At 38.7% G+C, this 16,403-nt stretch overlaps 1 protein-coding gene across 1 annotated transcript in view; it reads right to left on the reverse strand.

Annotated features, from left to right (window-relative positions):
* The window catches only part of Tomosyn (syntaxin-binding protein tomosyn), a 180,507-nt gene that overhangs the window by 65,196 nt on the left and 98,908 nt on the right, over positions 1–16,403 (reverse strand). Inside the window, exon 14 of the mRNA XM_075303157.1 lies at positions 7,576–7,753. Coding sequence (XP_075159272.1) covers positions 7,576–7,753 — 178 coding nt within the window. The remainder of the gene's footprint in view (positions 1–7,575; positions 7,754–16,403) is intronic.

The raw sequence follows: 16,403 nt of genomic DNA on the forward strand, positions 1-16,403 counted from the left end.
TGTACTTAGCAACACAATCGTAATTGCAACGTTCGGCAACACTGCACGAGTCATATGTTCTACAATCGACAACAATCGAAGGCACTATTAAAATGGCTGATGCAGCAGTGAAGGAGTAGGTTTCACAGAAAGAAAAGGAGTGCTCACGAGAGAGTATATCCCAAAAAATATACTCATATTCGGATATAGTTTAAAAAGGAATCATAGATTATAAATTACATAGATGGTTCGAAAATTACCAGCAAAACCGTACTTATACTCGCTACGCCATGAGTATTTTGTATGTATCTAAATGCGCACGGGTTTTGCTCTCTCTTGTAGTTATTAAATTGGGAAAGACCCATGGGCCTGAATGTTAACCCGGGGAAGGCAGAATTATGCCTATTAACTAGAAGGACTTAAATTGCCCAATATATCGAACCGAGTTTTTTGGGAAGAAGATACCACTTAGGTTACTCCTAAGAGAGGAAACTGAATTGGAAGAGCCACACCAAAGATAGGACTGAGAAAGCCTACAGAGGTTGGGCACTGTGCAAAAGAGCGGTGGGCTCTAAATAGGGCCTGAACCAAAAGGTGACGCACTGGATAGTCGATAGCCTGGTGGGCATCAATGGACAGGAAGTGCAACATAGAATTGACATAACTGGTGTATGTTAATGAAGACCACGTCAACCAGATTCTTGGAGACGATACTGGACTTAATACCCATCAGATCAGTTCAGATCAAAAGCGTACCTCTGCCGAGTCTGACATTCTAACGTCAGTAAGATGGATCTGTTACATTGGAACCCCATAATTGATACTAGAGGGAAATAACTGCTACACCGATGGATCGAAGATGGATGAGAGGTCTGGACTGGACAGAGGACCCAGATACCGAGATCTTATTCTGATTGCCGGACCATATCACAATCTCGCAGGCAGAAGTACGTGCCATAATGGAATGTGTTAAATGTCTCGGAAATAATACGAAGCCACAAAACGTGAACATTTTCACAGATTTCCGGAGGGAAATGAAGGCAATAGAATAGAATGCCAAAGCATGATCAACGGCCATCGACTGCCGCAAATCTCTCAATGAGATGGCTGAGCAGCACAATATTCACCTTATATGGGTGCCTGGCCATAGGAACATACCGGGGAACTGCGAAGCGTATGAGTTAGCAAGGCTAGGGACTACCTTCATATTCCAGGGGTACTAGAATCTGTTGGCATGCCTCTAACTACCTGCAAGCTCTTACTGTGTGAGAAGGCTGTTATGATGGCAAATGTTCGATGGGAGAATTGCAAGGGTTGTAACGACACCAAGCAAATATGGCCCCATTTAAACTTAAACCGCACACTAGATATGCTAGTGTTCTCAAGACGTCAGATATCACTCCTGATATCTGCTATAACGGGTCGCTGCCTGATAGGCGATTTTGCAAAAACTATTGGCGCGAAGTATAATGATGCAGAGGAAAAGGAATCAATTAAACACCTCTTGTGTGAGTGTCCTGCATTTTGTGTGAGGCGTAAGCGAATTTTAGGGGCATATAGCTTTAGATTACTGGCGGACCTGGAAAACGTTAACTTAAGCAGTCTGCTAATGTTTTTGGAACAATCTGGTTGGTTCAACAGAAGAAAATAATCGAGAAGGTTCAGCGGTTAAAACCAGAAGTGCCCATATGTAATAGGTACTTTTAGTTAATGTGGTATCACAATGGACTGAATAGTCTAAGTGAGCTTGGAACTTAATCGGGCTGCCTCTTTAACCTAACCTAACCATAATCAATCAAAACGCAAGGGTCTGTATTATATATATGCCCGGACATGCTGGAATAAAAAGAAACGTAAAGGCAAATAAACTGCGATAAGACTAAGACACATAGGAAATGAACTTAGAGCCAATAGAGGCAACGCGGTCGGAGTTGAATGAATGGGCATGGGAGACACATAAAGCGATGTGGACTAATGCAACGGTCGGAAGGGCGAGGAAAATACTATGGGGTGATACCAAAAAGCTTGAGAACTATTCAAGGAGAGTTGGACGACAGCCATAAGGACCGGGTACCTAAAATTAAGAGCACATCTGCCGAATAGGAACAGTAGAGGATGGTACATAAGGGCGTGATTTGAGACCTGGGACACTACCTTTGTCACTGCTCTGCCTTTACTTGGCAAAGAGTTAACCATATTGGTGAAGAGGTATTCGAGAAAATCAGATTTTGCGACCTTTACATTTCATCTAGGTCAAAAAGCAGCCGAAGTAACTCGGACCGTATGCAGTGTGCTGGGAGATGGACGTGAATCGCGAAGTTTCCAACATAACCTAAAAGATATACGAATATAGGTTGTAACCCAATAGATTCTCCACTCGGTCACAAACTGTTGCGATATTTCAACGACATGACTGAGTACTTCAATATTCACCTAAAATGGAGACTGACGATTCGATTCCTGTTTATGCCCCGAAAATGGATACTACGGAGGATAAAACTACAAAATTCCTGATCATGACCGCTTGAAGCTGCTGATATAGGAAGCTTTCTATAAATCTTGTAGGCTCTATCCTTAAAAAAAAATCAGTAATGGGAATTCCGAGCGACTTTCGACGTCATTTGGTGATAAAATGGAGACCAATGAAACTGTAGACTGCACGCGGCGAATCACCCGTGACAGCCCGATTTGACGCTCGCCCGATGCGAAGTTCTCCGTTTTCTAGGATTTTCTGAGAACTGTAAAATATACATAGGCTTGTATTATGCCAATTCATAGGGCAACTGGACGCTGAATTGAAGAAAAAGGTCAAATAGTCGGATTGTCCCCATTAATCATTCTGCTGGTGGAAGAAATCATTAGGCAGTTAAACACCCTGTATAAATGAGCAAATGCACATTGCCAACATGATTGTGATTCTAAGCATACTCAAAACAAAATAAAATTTTCAAAAACACCTTCATCTTCGATAGTAGTTTGGTATATGGTTAGTAGTTCAAAATATTTTCGAGTCGATTATAAATAGTTTGATAGTCATAGATATAAATAAGTGTTGTAAGTGAAGAGACTAGAAGACAGTCATCATAGGAGGAACAACAGTTTTCCATTTATCGCTGGTGCAACATATTGCTTCAAATGTTTGAGGAGGCAGTTCTTGTTATAAGAAAGGATTTTAGTATCAGTGCTCAAAAATAAAAAAAGATAAACATGCTTCTTTTACAAGTAAACAGATACAAGAGATAAAATAGGTGTTCAGACGGTTTTTTTTGCCGGGTGAGGTAGTTTTTTTTTTGTTTGGAGGGAAAATATATGGTTATGGCCAATCAATCGCCATTGATAGGGAAATTGTTGATGATATTCTACACAAAAGTTGGTACTATGTTTGGTTTTCGAATAAAAAAATCGATATCCAATCTTATATTCCGTAAATGGAATGTGTTAGATCTAGGAATTGCAATCAGAACCTAAATGTTGACTTTTCGCCATTTTCAAAACTTGGAAAAGTCGACTTTTTGAGTTTTTCGACTTTTGAAAATTGAAACAATCACACGCTTATATTTCGTAATTAGAAGTGTGTTAGATCTAGGCTCTGTAATTAGAATCAACAAGTTGAGTTTTCGGATACTAGTGCATTATAATAACACCAAAAAGTGTGACAGATTTTAGTACAGCAGACAAGAATTCGACTATGGATTTGCGGTTAATCAGTGACTAAGTCTTCTCGTCTCAAGGTTCATTGTGGTAGGCGAAAGAAAATCCCCAGTTTGACCAAAGGCAAAATTTTTTAACATCACTCTTATTGTGCCCACGTCCCGACAGAATATAAAATTCTACTAACGCCTCGAAAGGAGTATTATTTTATAAGTACCTAGAAAGACCATATGATCCTCAGTTTAACAAGAGAGGAGATTTTAATGCGAGGATATCAAGGAAGAATTATTGGACACTGGAAAGCATATCCATCCAGATAACTTTTAGTAGTAGTCACATATAAGCCCAAGGCCAATTGACTGTTAAAGGAACAAATTCCGATGTACCAACAGTTACGTTGTAACAGCTTAACGTATCTTCAATCAGAGCAGCAACCTTTATATTAGGTTAGGTTAGGAAAATAGTATTCATGTTGCCCTGTCTCATATCAGTTGACATACACCTAAACCAGTATTCGGCTTGTTGGGCGCTCTAACTTCTTCTTTCCTTCGTACCCTTCTTTTATTCCAGGAACTCTGTGTCCTTAATGATTTCCCTAGTTTTCACCTCATGGTATTTCGACCCATGCGACCGTTGCATTGGTCCATTGGACATTTTAGTGTTCCAAAATCTCATCATTCTCAAAACATGTCCTACATCCACCATACTCTGCTGGTCCTACTCAGCGCAGATGTACTCTCAATTCAAGGTTTCCGGTCATTATTCCTACGGCCCTCCTGACTATCGTCCTACTCTCACAGAGTAGTTCTCCAGTCTTTCTTTTTTGAGTCACCCCATAGTGTTTTAATCGCCCTTCCGACAGTTGCATTGGTCCACATCGCTATATGTGTCTCCCGTGCTCTTATCGCCAGTTCATTTTACGTTTCCTATTATTCCGCCACCCATATGATGCGGATCCTGCCGTATTCTGAATATTCGTTGAGAGAACAGACTGTCAATTGAAATTGGGCGAGGTAATTCTCTGTTGATGAGGCCGTTATTCAGAAGCGATATCAGCTTCTTCATCGACAGCCAAACAGCTATAAAGAGGGGAATGCTGATATAAGGTAGTCGGAATAATGGGAAATGAAGAAGCAAATGTGGTAGCTAAGGAGGGCGGCTGTGGAACAAATAATGTCGTTGCGGACGTTTTTCCTCCGTCCTCTATATATATTTAGAAGATTCATGTCAAATATGCTAAACTGCGGCTAAAAGATTGGGTTTCTTTGGCAGGTTGCGAGAAAACCAAGTTGATGTAGACAAGAACCGTAGGAATTGTGAAATTTTAATGGCGATGAACCGACAGTCATTGAGGCCTACATATGGTAAGAATAGGCCAATGTCCAGCATTATTCTTTAGAAGAAACAAGATACTGGGCTCCTGTTTTATGTTTCAGAGTAGCTTAAGCAGCATACTCGCCTTCATCAGGTGGTTGGATGTTTTAAGTCACTTTAAAGAAGACAGATAAATGGAAGTTCTTGAGCGACTTTAGAGAAGGCCACTCACGAAGAAAAAGTTGAGAAAATTACCTCGAGGAATCAAAATGGACCTATAGTGATCAAGGTGGACATCAATTCGATTCAGCGATTGTTGTCATCTGCTACAAATTAACTTAACCTAACGTGTAACCTCCGCATATTGCACTGTATCTGCCGCGGCGGTACTGATTGTAGCCGGCATGACTCCAATAGACCTTCAAGCTGAAGAAAGGAAGAAGATTTTTGATCTAAAGATGGAGAACCGACTTAACACAAACACGTTAGAGGAGATGAAATGAGAGACTATGCAATAGTAGCAGGATCGATGGAGCAGCGATATATATAACAGGTGGACAGCAGTAAGACATATCCCCGATATAGAGAAGTGGACGAACAGACGTCACGGGGACGTGCTATCTGGACACGGATGCTTCCGAATGTTTTTGCATAATGTGGGCAAATGTGATAGTCCATATTGCCTCTACGAAGAGGGGAATGTCATCACATGTTGTTCAGGTGCATATGATGGGACACCGAAAGATCGGAATTAGAGGTACAAGTCGGCGAAATAGATGAGCGGAACGGCATTGGAACATAATCGCGAAGTATTGTGAAGTCATATTGAGGAAGAAGAAGAATATCGATCTTGACAACACAAGGGCTACACACACTATGGATTGAGACGAAATGGACCACGGAAAGAGATGGACACATAGAAAAGCTACGGTCTGGACGCAGACGCGGTCCACCTCGAAGTAATGTGGAAACGGTACCGGTATTGTGGTCATATTGAGGAAGAAGAATATAGACCTTGACAACACAAGAGCTACACACACTATGGAGTGAGAACGGAGTGGAGGAGTGGAAACGGTACCGATGTAAAGCAAAACTGTAGGAGCGAAAAAGGTTGGGTTTGTTAAGTCGGTATTATGTCGAGCGAGTCCGACATACAACGGGCGACGTTCTTGTCAGATGCGTAAAAGCATTTTTACCCACCTTCACTCAAAAAGTTTGGCTAGATAGCTGAGACACTAAGCCTTGAAAATTATAACAAGCTCAACCGTGAAATCATTTAGAACAGTGTTTGAAGCTGTTTAGGCTCAATCCAGGCTAGTTTCTCCGTTGTTTGGATACAGAAAGTGAAGCTTGAATCTGAAAGATTCACGAACCGCTTTCTTATCCATAGTATTCTTCGTGTTACTTTTTTCCAATGACTTTCAATCCTTCACGTCTTGGGTATCAGCAGTAAAACAAAAAATAACACTCAAGTAAAATAAGTTTTCAAGAAAAGAAAAGTAACCATCTCAAATATCGTTCGCAATAACAAACTTGATTAAATTCCATTACTTTTGGTTAAGCAAAATAAAAAAGTTCAGAATCTTGTATTCGATGGAATGAACATAGTACCAGACGTCTGGAATGAATACCAAGTGAACAATTCAAATATAGGATTAATTATGGAAATGTAGAAGGTCATGGTTTATTTCCTTGAAAATATTATCAGGTACTTCAGGTTTAACAGAATTAATGATGGTGAAATTGGCCATAGAAAACTAAACAGGGTCGGCGTCATATCAAATGGCGTTTTATGTCGGCATGCTCAAGAAGTACAGGGATATTGTTGGGTTAGTGTGAAGCAAAGTTTAAGTAGGTGTGGGAACTATAGGGGCCACATAGAAACTATATATCTGATATAAGGTTATAATTGTTCTATATTCTCCAAAACATTTAGGAGACCACATCCTTCCCAAAACTAAGAAACTAAGCATTTTTCATTGGAATTTGTACAAAGGGAAAATTTCGTTACTATCAGGAAAATTGTATGGGCTACGACATTTTTAAGTTGGGGGGTGGTCACATTTATAGTTTTCTATACTTTCAAAAGGATATGCACTTCCACATTACTTGGGATGGAAAAAATAACAATAATAAAACATTCCAATTGAAAAACTAAAATCTAAAAAAAAGAAAAATCAATAAAATTTTACTAAAACACAAAAAGGTCGACCAATAAAACTCTAAAATCACTACCAGGTTTTTCTTTTTAAACTTCAAACTTAAATTAATAAACTAAATTGAGAAAATAATAAAATACTAACAAAGGAATCGTGGTAGGAGGAGAGATATATGTAAGTAGTGTAACTAAAATGTTAAATCGCACAAAGAAGCAATTACACAAATAAGTATTACAAATGCTTTCGGTTTTATATGCTGCCTTAAGAAACTACAGAATGCAATTTAGAATTTCGAAAATTTAGCAATAAAAACATAAAAAAAAAATAAATTAAAAAAATCATAACAATAGTTGTAAGTAATAGTAGTTGTTGTAATAATAGTATTTGAGAGCATCAATATCACACAATAACAATTATTTTGAATTAATTTAGAGCAACACACATGTACACAATTGACCTATGTTTAGCTTACCTGATCGGAGCTGGGTGAGCGACTTTGATCATCTTTTGTTTCAATGCGTTTAGGACTTTTTGGTGTTCGCGAGTAGGGATCGTGTGCACCATAAAGATCCGGACAGGCAATGCTCAATAAGCAAACTTTCTGTATAATATCGATAATTACAAGTCCATATTCCGTTCCATAAGCCATTCTGAAATCATATATGGAGAGAAATGTGACGCTATAATATTGCTATACTCGAATGTTGTCCTTCCCTTAAGGACTTTAGCATTGATTGCGAGCCAAAGATGCTACACACAAAGAAAATTTCATTAAAATTGAGCCAACGAAAATTTTTCGTTGATAAAACGAAACATTTTCATTAATTCAATGAAAATATTCGTTAATAGTACGAAACGTTACGTTGATGAACAGAAAATTCGTTATAATAACGAAAATTTTCGTTTTAATGACACATTTCGTTAATATAACGAAAATTTTTCTATCAGTGTACTTCATTAAAATAAAGACATTTTTAGGGAGCTATCTAACTTCAAATCTAGGCTTCATAAAATTAAAACAAGTATATACAGCAGTAACTTCGGCCTGGCCGAATCTTAAATACCCACCACCATGAATCAAATATAATAGTTTCCTTTGAAAACTCTTCGTCGTAGCGAGTTAGTTGATCATATATAGAATTTCCAGGGGTTTGATGACAAATATTCTCCCCTGCAAATCAGTTCATCCAGTACGCTTCAAGAAGTTAAATTTAAAGATTCTACGTATGAAGACTAGATCAGATCGGGATTTATAAGAACCATTTTTGTTTGAGTTTTAGAGAAATCATAAATAAATGATGAAATAACGCCTTGATTTGAAATCTTAAATCTGTAAATTTTTACCGCCATTATTTAAATGAATGCGAGTAGTAAAATCTGGAAATTGTACTTTCATTTTCAAGCAATTTTCATGAGTAGTGCGCCTGCTGAAAGAAGAGTTTTCTTTTCTGAGGAACGAAATTTTAGACAAGTAAAGTTTCATTTTGACACAAATTTTAGAGACAATCGTTGAATCGCTTATCAATTTGGATTTGGATTATTTGCTCTAAACGAAAATACTTTATACGAAAGGGGAATTTCGTTTGTCTAAAATTTCATTCTGGAGGAAAATATTTTTTCTTTGGGTGTACCGTCAAGAAGAGAAATCGGTCTATATTGATGCCTTACCAAATGGACCGGTAAAAATAAATGCGATACAGATTTTTCAGGGTCTACAATACCAGTATATTTACATTTTCGAGCAAATGGGATAAAAACTACGGTTTCTAGAAGCCCAAGGAGTTAAATCGGGAGATCGGTCTATGGTGTGTGTCGATCCAAAACATGGTTCGACACACGGCTTCTAGAAGTCCTAGAAATTAATTCGGGAGGTAGGTCTATATAGGGGCTATTCGCGAGTAGGGATCGTGTGCACCATAAAGATCCGGACAGGCAATGCTCAATAAGCAAACTTTCTGTATAATATCGATAATTACAAGTCCATATTCCGTTCCATAAGCCATCCTGAAATCATATATGGAGAGAAATGTGACGCTATAATAATGCTATACTCGAATGTTGTCCTTCCCTTAAGGACTTTAGCATTGATTTCGAGCCAAAGATGCTACTTCATTAAAATAAAGACATTTTTAGGGAGCTATCTAACTTCAAATCTAGGCTTCATACAATTAAAACAAGTATATACAGCAGTAAGTTCGGCCGGGCCGAATCTTAAATACCCACTCTCATGAATCAAATATAATAGTTTCCTTTGAAAACTCTTCGTCGTAGCGAGTTAGTTGAATATATATAAAATTTCCGGGGGTTTGATGACAAATATTCTCCCCAGCAAATCAGTTCATCCAGTACGCTTCCAGAAGATAAATTTAAAGATTCTACGTATGAAGACTAGATCAGATTCTGGATTTATAAGAACCATTTTTGTTTGAGTTTTAGAGAAATCATAAATAAATGATGAAATAACGCCTTGATTTGAAATCTTAAATCTGTAGATTTTTACCGCCATTATTTAAATGATTGCGAGTAGTAAAATCTGGAAATTGCACTTTCATTTTCTGGCAATTTTCATGAGCAGTGCGCCTGCTGAAAGAAGAGTTTTCTTTTCTGAGGAACGAAATTTTAGACAAGCAAAGTTTCATTTTGACACAAATTTTAGAGACAATCGTTAAATCGCTTATCAAAAATTTGGATTATTTGCTCTAAACGAAAATACTTTGTACGAAAGGGGAATTTCGTTTGTCTAAAATTTCATTCCGAAGGAAAATATTTTTTCTTTGGGTGTACCGTCAAGAAGAGAAATCGGTCTATATTGATGCCTTACCAAATGGACCGGTAAAAATAAATGCGATACATATTTTTCAGGGTCTACAATACCAGTATATTTACATTTTCGAGCAAATGGGATAAAAACTACGGTTTCTAGAAGCCCAAGGAGTTAAATCAGGAGATCGGTCTATGGTGTATGTCGAGCCTAAACATGGTTCGACACACACCATATTCGGCTGACCTATTTGTGGTCAGCTGGATTCTAGAAGTCTTAGAAATAAATTCGGGAGGTACGTCTATACCAAACCATGGATCAATACTCACCATTTTCGACATACCTCTTAATGGTCCTCAAATACCTCTAGAATTCCAAATTTCAGACAAATTGGGTAAAAACTACGAATTCTAGAAGCCCAAGAAGTATAGTCGAGAGATCAGTCCATATGGGGGCTATAACCAAACATGGACCGATACGCACTTATGGCACACCTTTCTATGGTCCTAAAATACCTCTACAGTTCCAATTTCAGGCAAATCGGATAAAAACGACGGATTTTAGAAGCCCAAGACGCAAAGCCGGGAGATCGGTCTATATGGGGGCTACACCAAAATATCGACCGATAGGCACCATTTTCCGGTACACTTATGTTATTTGTGGTCACATAATACCTCTAGATTTTCAATTTCAGGCAAATACAGTTTCTAGACGCCCAAGAAGTAAAATCGGGAGATCGGTCTATATCGGGGCTATACCAAAAGATGGACCAATATGCGCCATTTGCGCTACACCAATTTTTGGTAGTAAAATACCTCTATATTTCAAATTTCAGGTAAATCGGATTGATAATACGGTTTTTAGAAGCCCAAGAAGTAAAATCGGGAGATCGGTCTATATGGAGGCTATACCAAAACATGGACCGCTACACCCCATTTTCGACACACCAATTTATGGTCCTAAAGTACCTATAGATTTTCAATTTCAGCAAATCTGATAGTAAATACAGCTTCTAGAAGCCCAAGAAGTAAAATCGGAAGATCGGTCCATATGGGGGCTATACCAAAACAAGGACCGATAGGCACCATTTTCGGCACACCTTTTTATGGTCCTAGAATACCTGTAGATTTCAAATTTCAGGCAACGTAAATACAGTTTCTATAAGCCCAAGAAGTAAAATCGGGAGATCGGTCTATATGGGGACTATATCAAAACATGAACCGATAGGCATTATTGAAGGCTGTAGCGTGATTACAACAGACAGACAGCCAGGCAGACGGACATGCTTATATCGTCTTAGAATTTCTCTCTGATCAAGAATATATATACTTTATATAGTCGGAAATCGATATTTCGATGTGTTACAAACGGAATGACAAACTTATTATACCCCGTCACCATTCTATGATGGTGGGTATAAAAATTAAATCAAAGATGCAAACTATTCTCATACGTTCATATTCTATACTGCAAATATAATAGGTGAGGTTAAGTACGCAAGATAAACTCTATTAGCGACTGTCCTCTTGCATTCAGTGATGCCAGGAAGTTGTTTGAAAATTCCCTACGCGGCTCCTAAAAATTCCCTTTTTTCCCTACGTCCAAAATTTGTTTCCCTACATTTTTCCCTACGGTACTAACTTCAAACAAATTTGGCAAGAAAATGACAAATATTTTATATTGAATTCAATTTCTTTAAAATTAATAGTCTATAGTATCCTTCAATAAAGGGACCAAATGTTCAATAATATGAATATTGACATTTTTATTCGGATTTCGAACATTGCAACATCATTGCTCATTTTTAACACTACCAACATTTTTCTTGTGGACTTTAATGGCCGCGTGTTTCTTCAGGTCTGATTTCTACAATTTACGAACTTTCCACAAGCAATGCATTGGTATTTAAAATCGTCTTTTTCGACCGCCTCTAGCCAACGCTTTAATTCAACAATGAGCCAATTTGGTCAAAAGGCTATTTTCTAAATTTTGTTGGAATGGTTTTATTTTCTTCACTATACGACATTTTTCGAAAACATTAAAAACTGTTGTGAATGTAACAGTTGTAAAACAGTTTTTGAAGATATTCCGGAATAAAAATCCTACATGTACTATTTTTATGTTAGCCTGACACCAATGCAGGCCGGCTTAATGTCGAAGTCATTTAAACTAAATATTATTACAATACTTATTCGAGCTTATTGGACAAGTTCTTTTCAGTAATAGTACTAATTCCCTTAATCTTCTTGTCCAATAGGCTCGAATAAGTATTGTAATAATATTTAATCCTACATTTATGCACACGAATCCGCGTATGCACTGCAAGTGATCTTTGTATTAGAAAATATTGAGAGGCACCAAGTTGAGGAAGCCATCACCTGTTTATGAACCTTAATGGAAGCGTTCATTCCTGCAAATGAAATCTATTTACGCATTTGTAATTAAATACCAATGCAAAACATCTTTTAACGTTACCGTTGTACTTTTCTAAATAAAATCATTACAATAACATCGTTAACGGTGAATTGCGTATTCCATTCGTTGAAGCTTTGACTACCATATATTTTGGATCTTCAAATATTTGGAATATTAAGGAAAAGTACTCTTCTTGTTGCAAAATGTAGTAAACTCTGGAAATTGGAAAAATTTCCTACATTTGTAGAAAAAATTAAAAATCTGTCCTTTTTTCCCTACAGATGTAATTTAGGAAAAAAATCCCTACAAAACAGGATTTTTCCCTACGCATGGCATCACTGCTTGCATTAATATAACTTCTTCCCCAAATACAATTATTGCATTCGCATCACATCCCATAATGAGTTGTCTTTGTTTTGAGTGACTCCTCAATCAAGGTCCTAACGGCACATGGAGGCATCTCCCTGTCACGTCCCAAATATTGGGTATCTTCAATCTAAGATACCCAATATTTGCATTTGAATATATCTAGACTGGCTACAACAGTGTCTGCATTGCTCAATGAAGGAAGCAGAAATAAGTTTAGTTCTCGATTTAAATCTTTACCGATATTATGCAAACAGTTCGAAACTCGGAATTCTTAATTCACAGATCTTGTTCTTGTACAAAATATGGGTCTTGGAGAAGAACTATATCTGTGTTTCCTTTCATCAGGCGAACTTTTAAGGCAGCCTTACAATGGTGAAGATTTGAGCTTTGAGACAGTAGAAACCTCCTCTCGCATACGGTGTCCGTCCATGTCTCCCTCGACTTCGCAAGAAGATCTGCTCATTTCTGATTCAGACAGAGGCTTGTCCATTTCCGAATCATTTGGCTGATCGCTTTTGTATACCTTCATTTGGGTCTTGGCTAGATGTGACAAAGACTGAATGATCAATATAAACACCGCATGCCGTCTTGGTCCATCCACTTCATCCAAACGGCCAAACTACCAATCAGCGGTTGGTAAATCTGGATTGCATTGTTTCAGTCTTTTTAATGCGCTTTACAGACTATCAGTTATTCCGGACAACAGTGCTCGTGTCGAACATAACAGGTTGGCTGATAAGTCCCCGGTCTAACAAAAGAAAAACACATTTTTTTTGTCAAAATTCGTTTTTATTATTCAACATAGTTCCCTTCAAGAGCGATACAACGATTATAACGACCTTCCAATTTTTTGATACCATTTTGGTAGTACTCCTTCGGTTTTGCCTCAAAATAGGGCTCAGTTTCGGCGATCACCTCTCCATTGCAGCCAATTTTTTTCCCTGCGAGCATCCTTTTGAGGTCTGAGAACAAGAAAAAATCGCTGGGGCCAGATCTGGAGAATACGGTGGGTGGGGAAGCAATTCGAAGCCCAATTCATGAATTTTTGCCATCGTTCTCAATGACTTGTGGCACGGTGCGTTGTCTTGGTGGAACAACACTTTTTTCTTCTTCATATGGGGCCGTTTTGTCGCGATTTAGACCTTCAAACGCTCCAATAACGCCATATAATAGTCACTGTTGATGGTTTTTCCCTTCTCAAGATAATCGATAAAAATTATTCCATGCGCATCCCAAAAAGCAGAGGCCATTACTTTGCCAGCGGAATTTTGAGTCTTTCCACGCTTCGGAGACGGTTCACCGGTCGCTGCCCACTCAGCCGACTGTCGATTGGACTCAGGAGTCATGGAGCCATGTTTGTCACATATCGACGGAAAAACTCGGGTGTATTATGAGTTAACAGCTGCAAACACCGCTCAGAATCATCAACACGTTGTTGTTTTTGGTCAAATGTGAGCTCGCGCGGCGCCCATTTTGCACAGTGCTTCCGCATATCCAAATATTGATGAATGATATGACCAACACGTTCCTTTGATATCTTTAAGGCCTCTGCTATCTCGATCAACTTCATTTTACGGTCATTCAAAATCATTTTGTTGATTTTTTGATGTTTTCGTCGGTAACCACCTCTTTCGGGCGTCCACTGCGTTCACCGTCCTCCGTGCTCATTTCACCACGCTTGAATTTTGCATACCAATCAATTATTGTTGATTTCCCTGGGGCAGAGTCCGGAAACTTATTATCAAGCCAAGTTTTTGCTTCCACCGTATTTTTTCCCTTCAGAAAACAGTATTTTATCAAAACACGAAATTCCTTTTTTTCCATTTTTTTCACAATAACAAAAGTTGCTTCAAAAAAGACGCTCTATCTCACAAACTAATTGACTTACAGACGTCAAATTTTGACACGAATCATTTGAAGGTTGGTACTATATAAAATAATATGAATTTAATACTAGCAACGCCATCTATGTGTCAGACCGGGGACTTATCCGCCAACCTGTTATCCCAGGTATCCATGCATATGCTCTAGGTCTAGCCGGTATGTCTTTCTTCTCGACTAACTCTAGAGTAGCTCCTTCCCCAAACTTCACCAATAAGTAACAAAGCAGCTATAAAACAATCAATAGACCTCTGGTCCTCAAATGCGATTAGTTTAAATAGTCCTTGAAATCAACCAGCCTCTTAGTGTCGAGGATCTGGGCCGGGAAACTTTTCCAGCACCAGTGAGTAGACGCCCGACAAAGCATTCAAGTAATTTTCCCCACTTGTACTTTGGAATAATACCGTCCACTGCTCCCCTGTTAACAATAGCCATCACAAGACTATTCTTTGCAACTGAGTCAAACGATCTTTGATCCCTTTTGGAAGATGGCAGTTCATCCGGCTATCGTTCCCTTTTTCCAGCTTCAAGAATTCCTTGCGCCCACTTGGTCGAATGATCCCATTTTCTTTAGGATAAACAAGACATTTGTGCGTTTATTGAATCTCTTTCTTGAGAAATTACCACCTTTTGATGTCGTTTCCTTAGGGATGGTTCGACTAACCAAAGTATCGCAACCTGTCAACCGGTCTACAGGTCGACTAATTGGGCCTAACTCTTGACCATTGCCCAAATTTATAACTTCAGTCGAAACCCGTCCACTGGGCCCTGAAGTTAGAAGCCTAGTGGATGACTTTCGCAGCATGGTGGCCTAATGTACCACCACACTTGAGATTCGTTATAAGTACTTATAACAATTAATCCGATATTAAAAAAAACACTTCCGTTCTGTTCGACGGTTGAATGTTGAATCATCTTTAGTCTTCGATTGGAGTGTCTGCAGTATCTTCTAGTGGATGCGTATCCGTTAACCTAACCGAATCTCTTGAGTACTCGTCCGAGAGTGTCCGCTGGGTGCTATATTTGTTTTTGTAGGTTAAATACTTATTTGATCATTCACGTACATAGTGGCTGATATTTATTGCTACAGGTTGCTATCATTTTCAAACCGCTGTTCCGGCCTCTTTCTGCCCTCTTGCACAGTCTGTTAGGTTCAGTTCCCTGCAGAAGTATTATAACATAGTCTGCGTAATATTATAACATAGTCTGCGTAGTTGCATTCCAATGCCTCCTTAGCTAAAATCCGGCCTACTAACGTGTATAGTTGCTACCTACAGTAGTGACGATAGTACACCTCCCTGTGGAGTTCCCCGCTCTACATTGACCGTTACGGTCACAACATGCGATCCACAGCTTATACGTTTATGCCTTAGCATACAGTATGTTAAAGATCCGGTCAACCAAAACTGGTCTAAGGACTTGTTAAGTGTGTCTAAAGTTGTTGAAAGCTCCCTTAATGTCAATATATAAAGCTAGCGTGTATGCCTTAACAAAGAATAACCTTTCCGTGATATGTACCAGCTTCTGTAGGGCCGTCTAGACCCCTCTACATATGGGTGTTGTAACTTTAGCATTTCACTCGAAATTCTGCTGATTGCCATGGTGTTAAGAACGCGTTCCATTGCCTTCGGCATGTCCATTTCCTTTGAATTTGCATAACTCACTTTCCCGGGCTTTGATTCGAAAACTACTCCAGCCTCCTGTCAGGATTTTAGTGTATGCGAATCGAAGACATCCCGTACTAATTTCGGATAAGTGGGGCGCTATATAGTCCACTTTCTTTTGAAGTAGTGCCGGAAATATTCCATTAGGTACAGGCGGGACATTTTATAGCCCTTTGACCTTTTCATTCGTTATGATGTGCTCCCTGTCCT

Source organism: Haematobia irritans, chromosome 3 (assembly GCF_050003625.1).
Source record: "Haematobia irritans isolate KBUSLIRL chromosome 3, ASM5000362v1, whole genome shotgun sequence".
NCBI lineage: Eukaryota > Metazoa > Arthropoda > Insecta > Diptera > Muscidae > Haematobia > Haematobia irritans.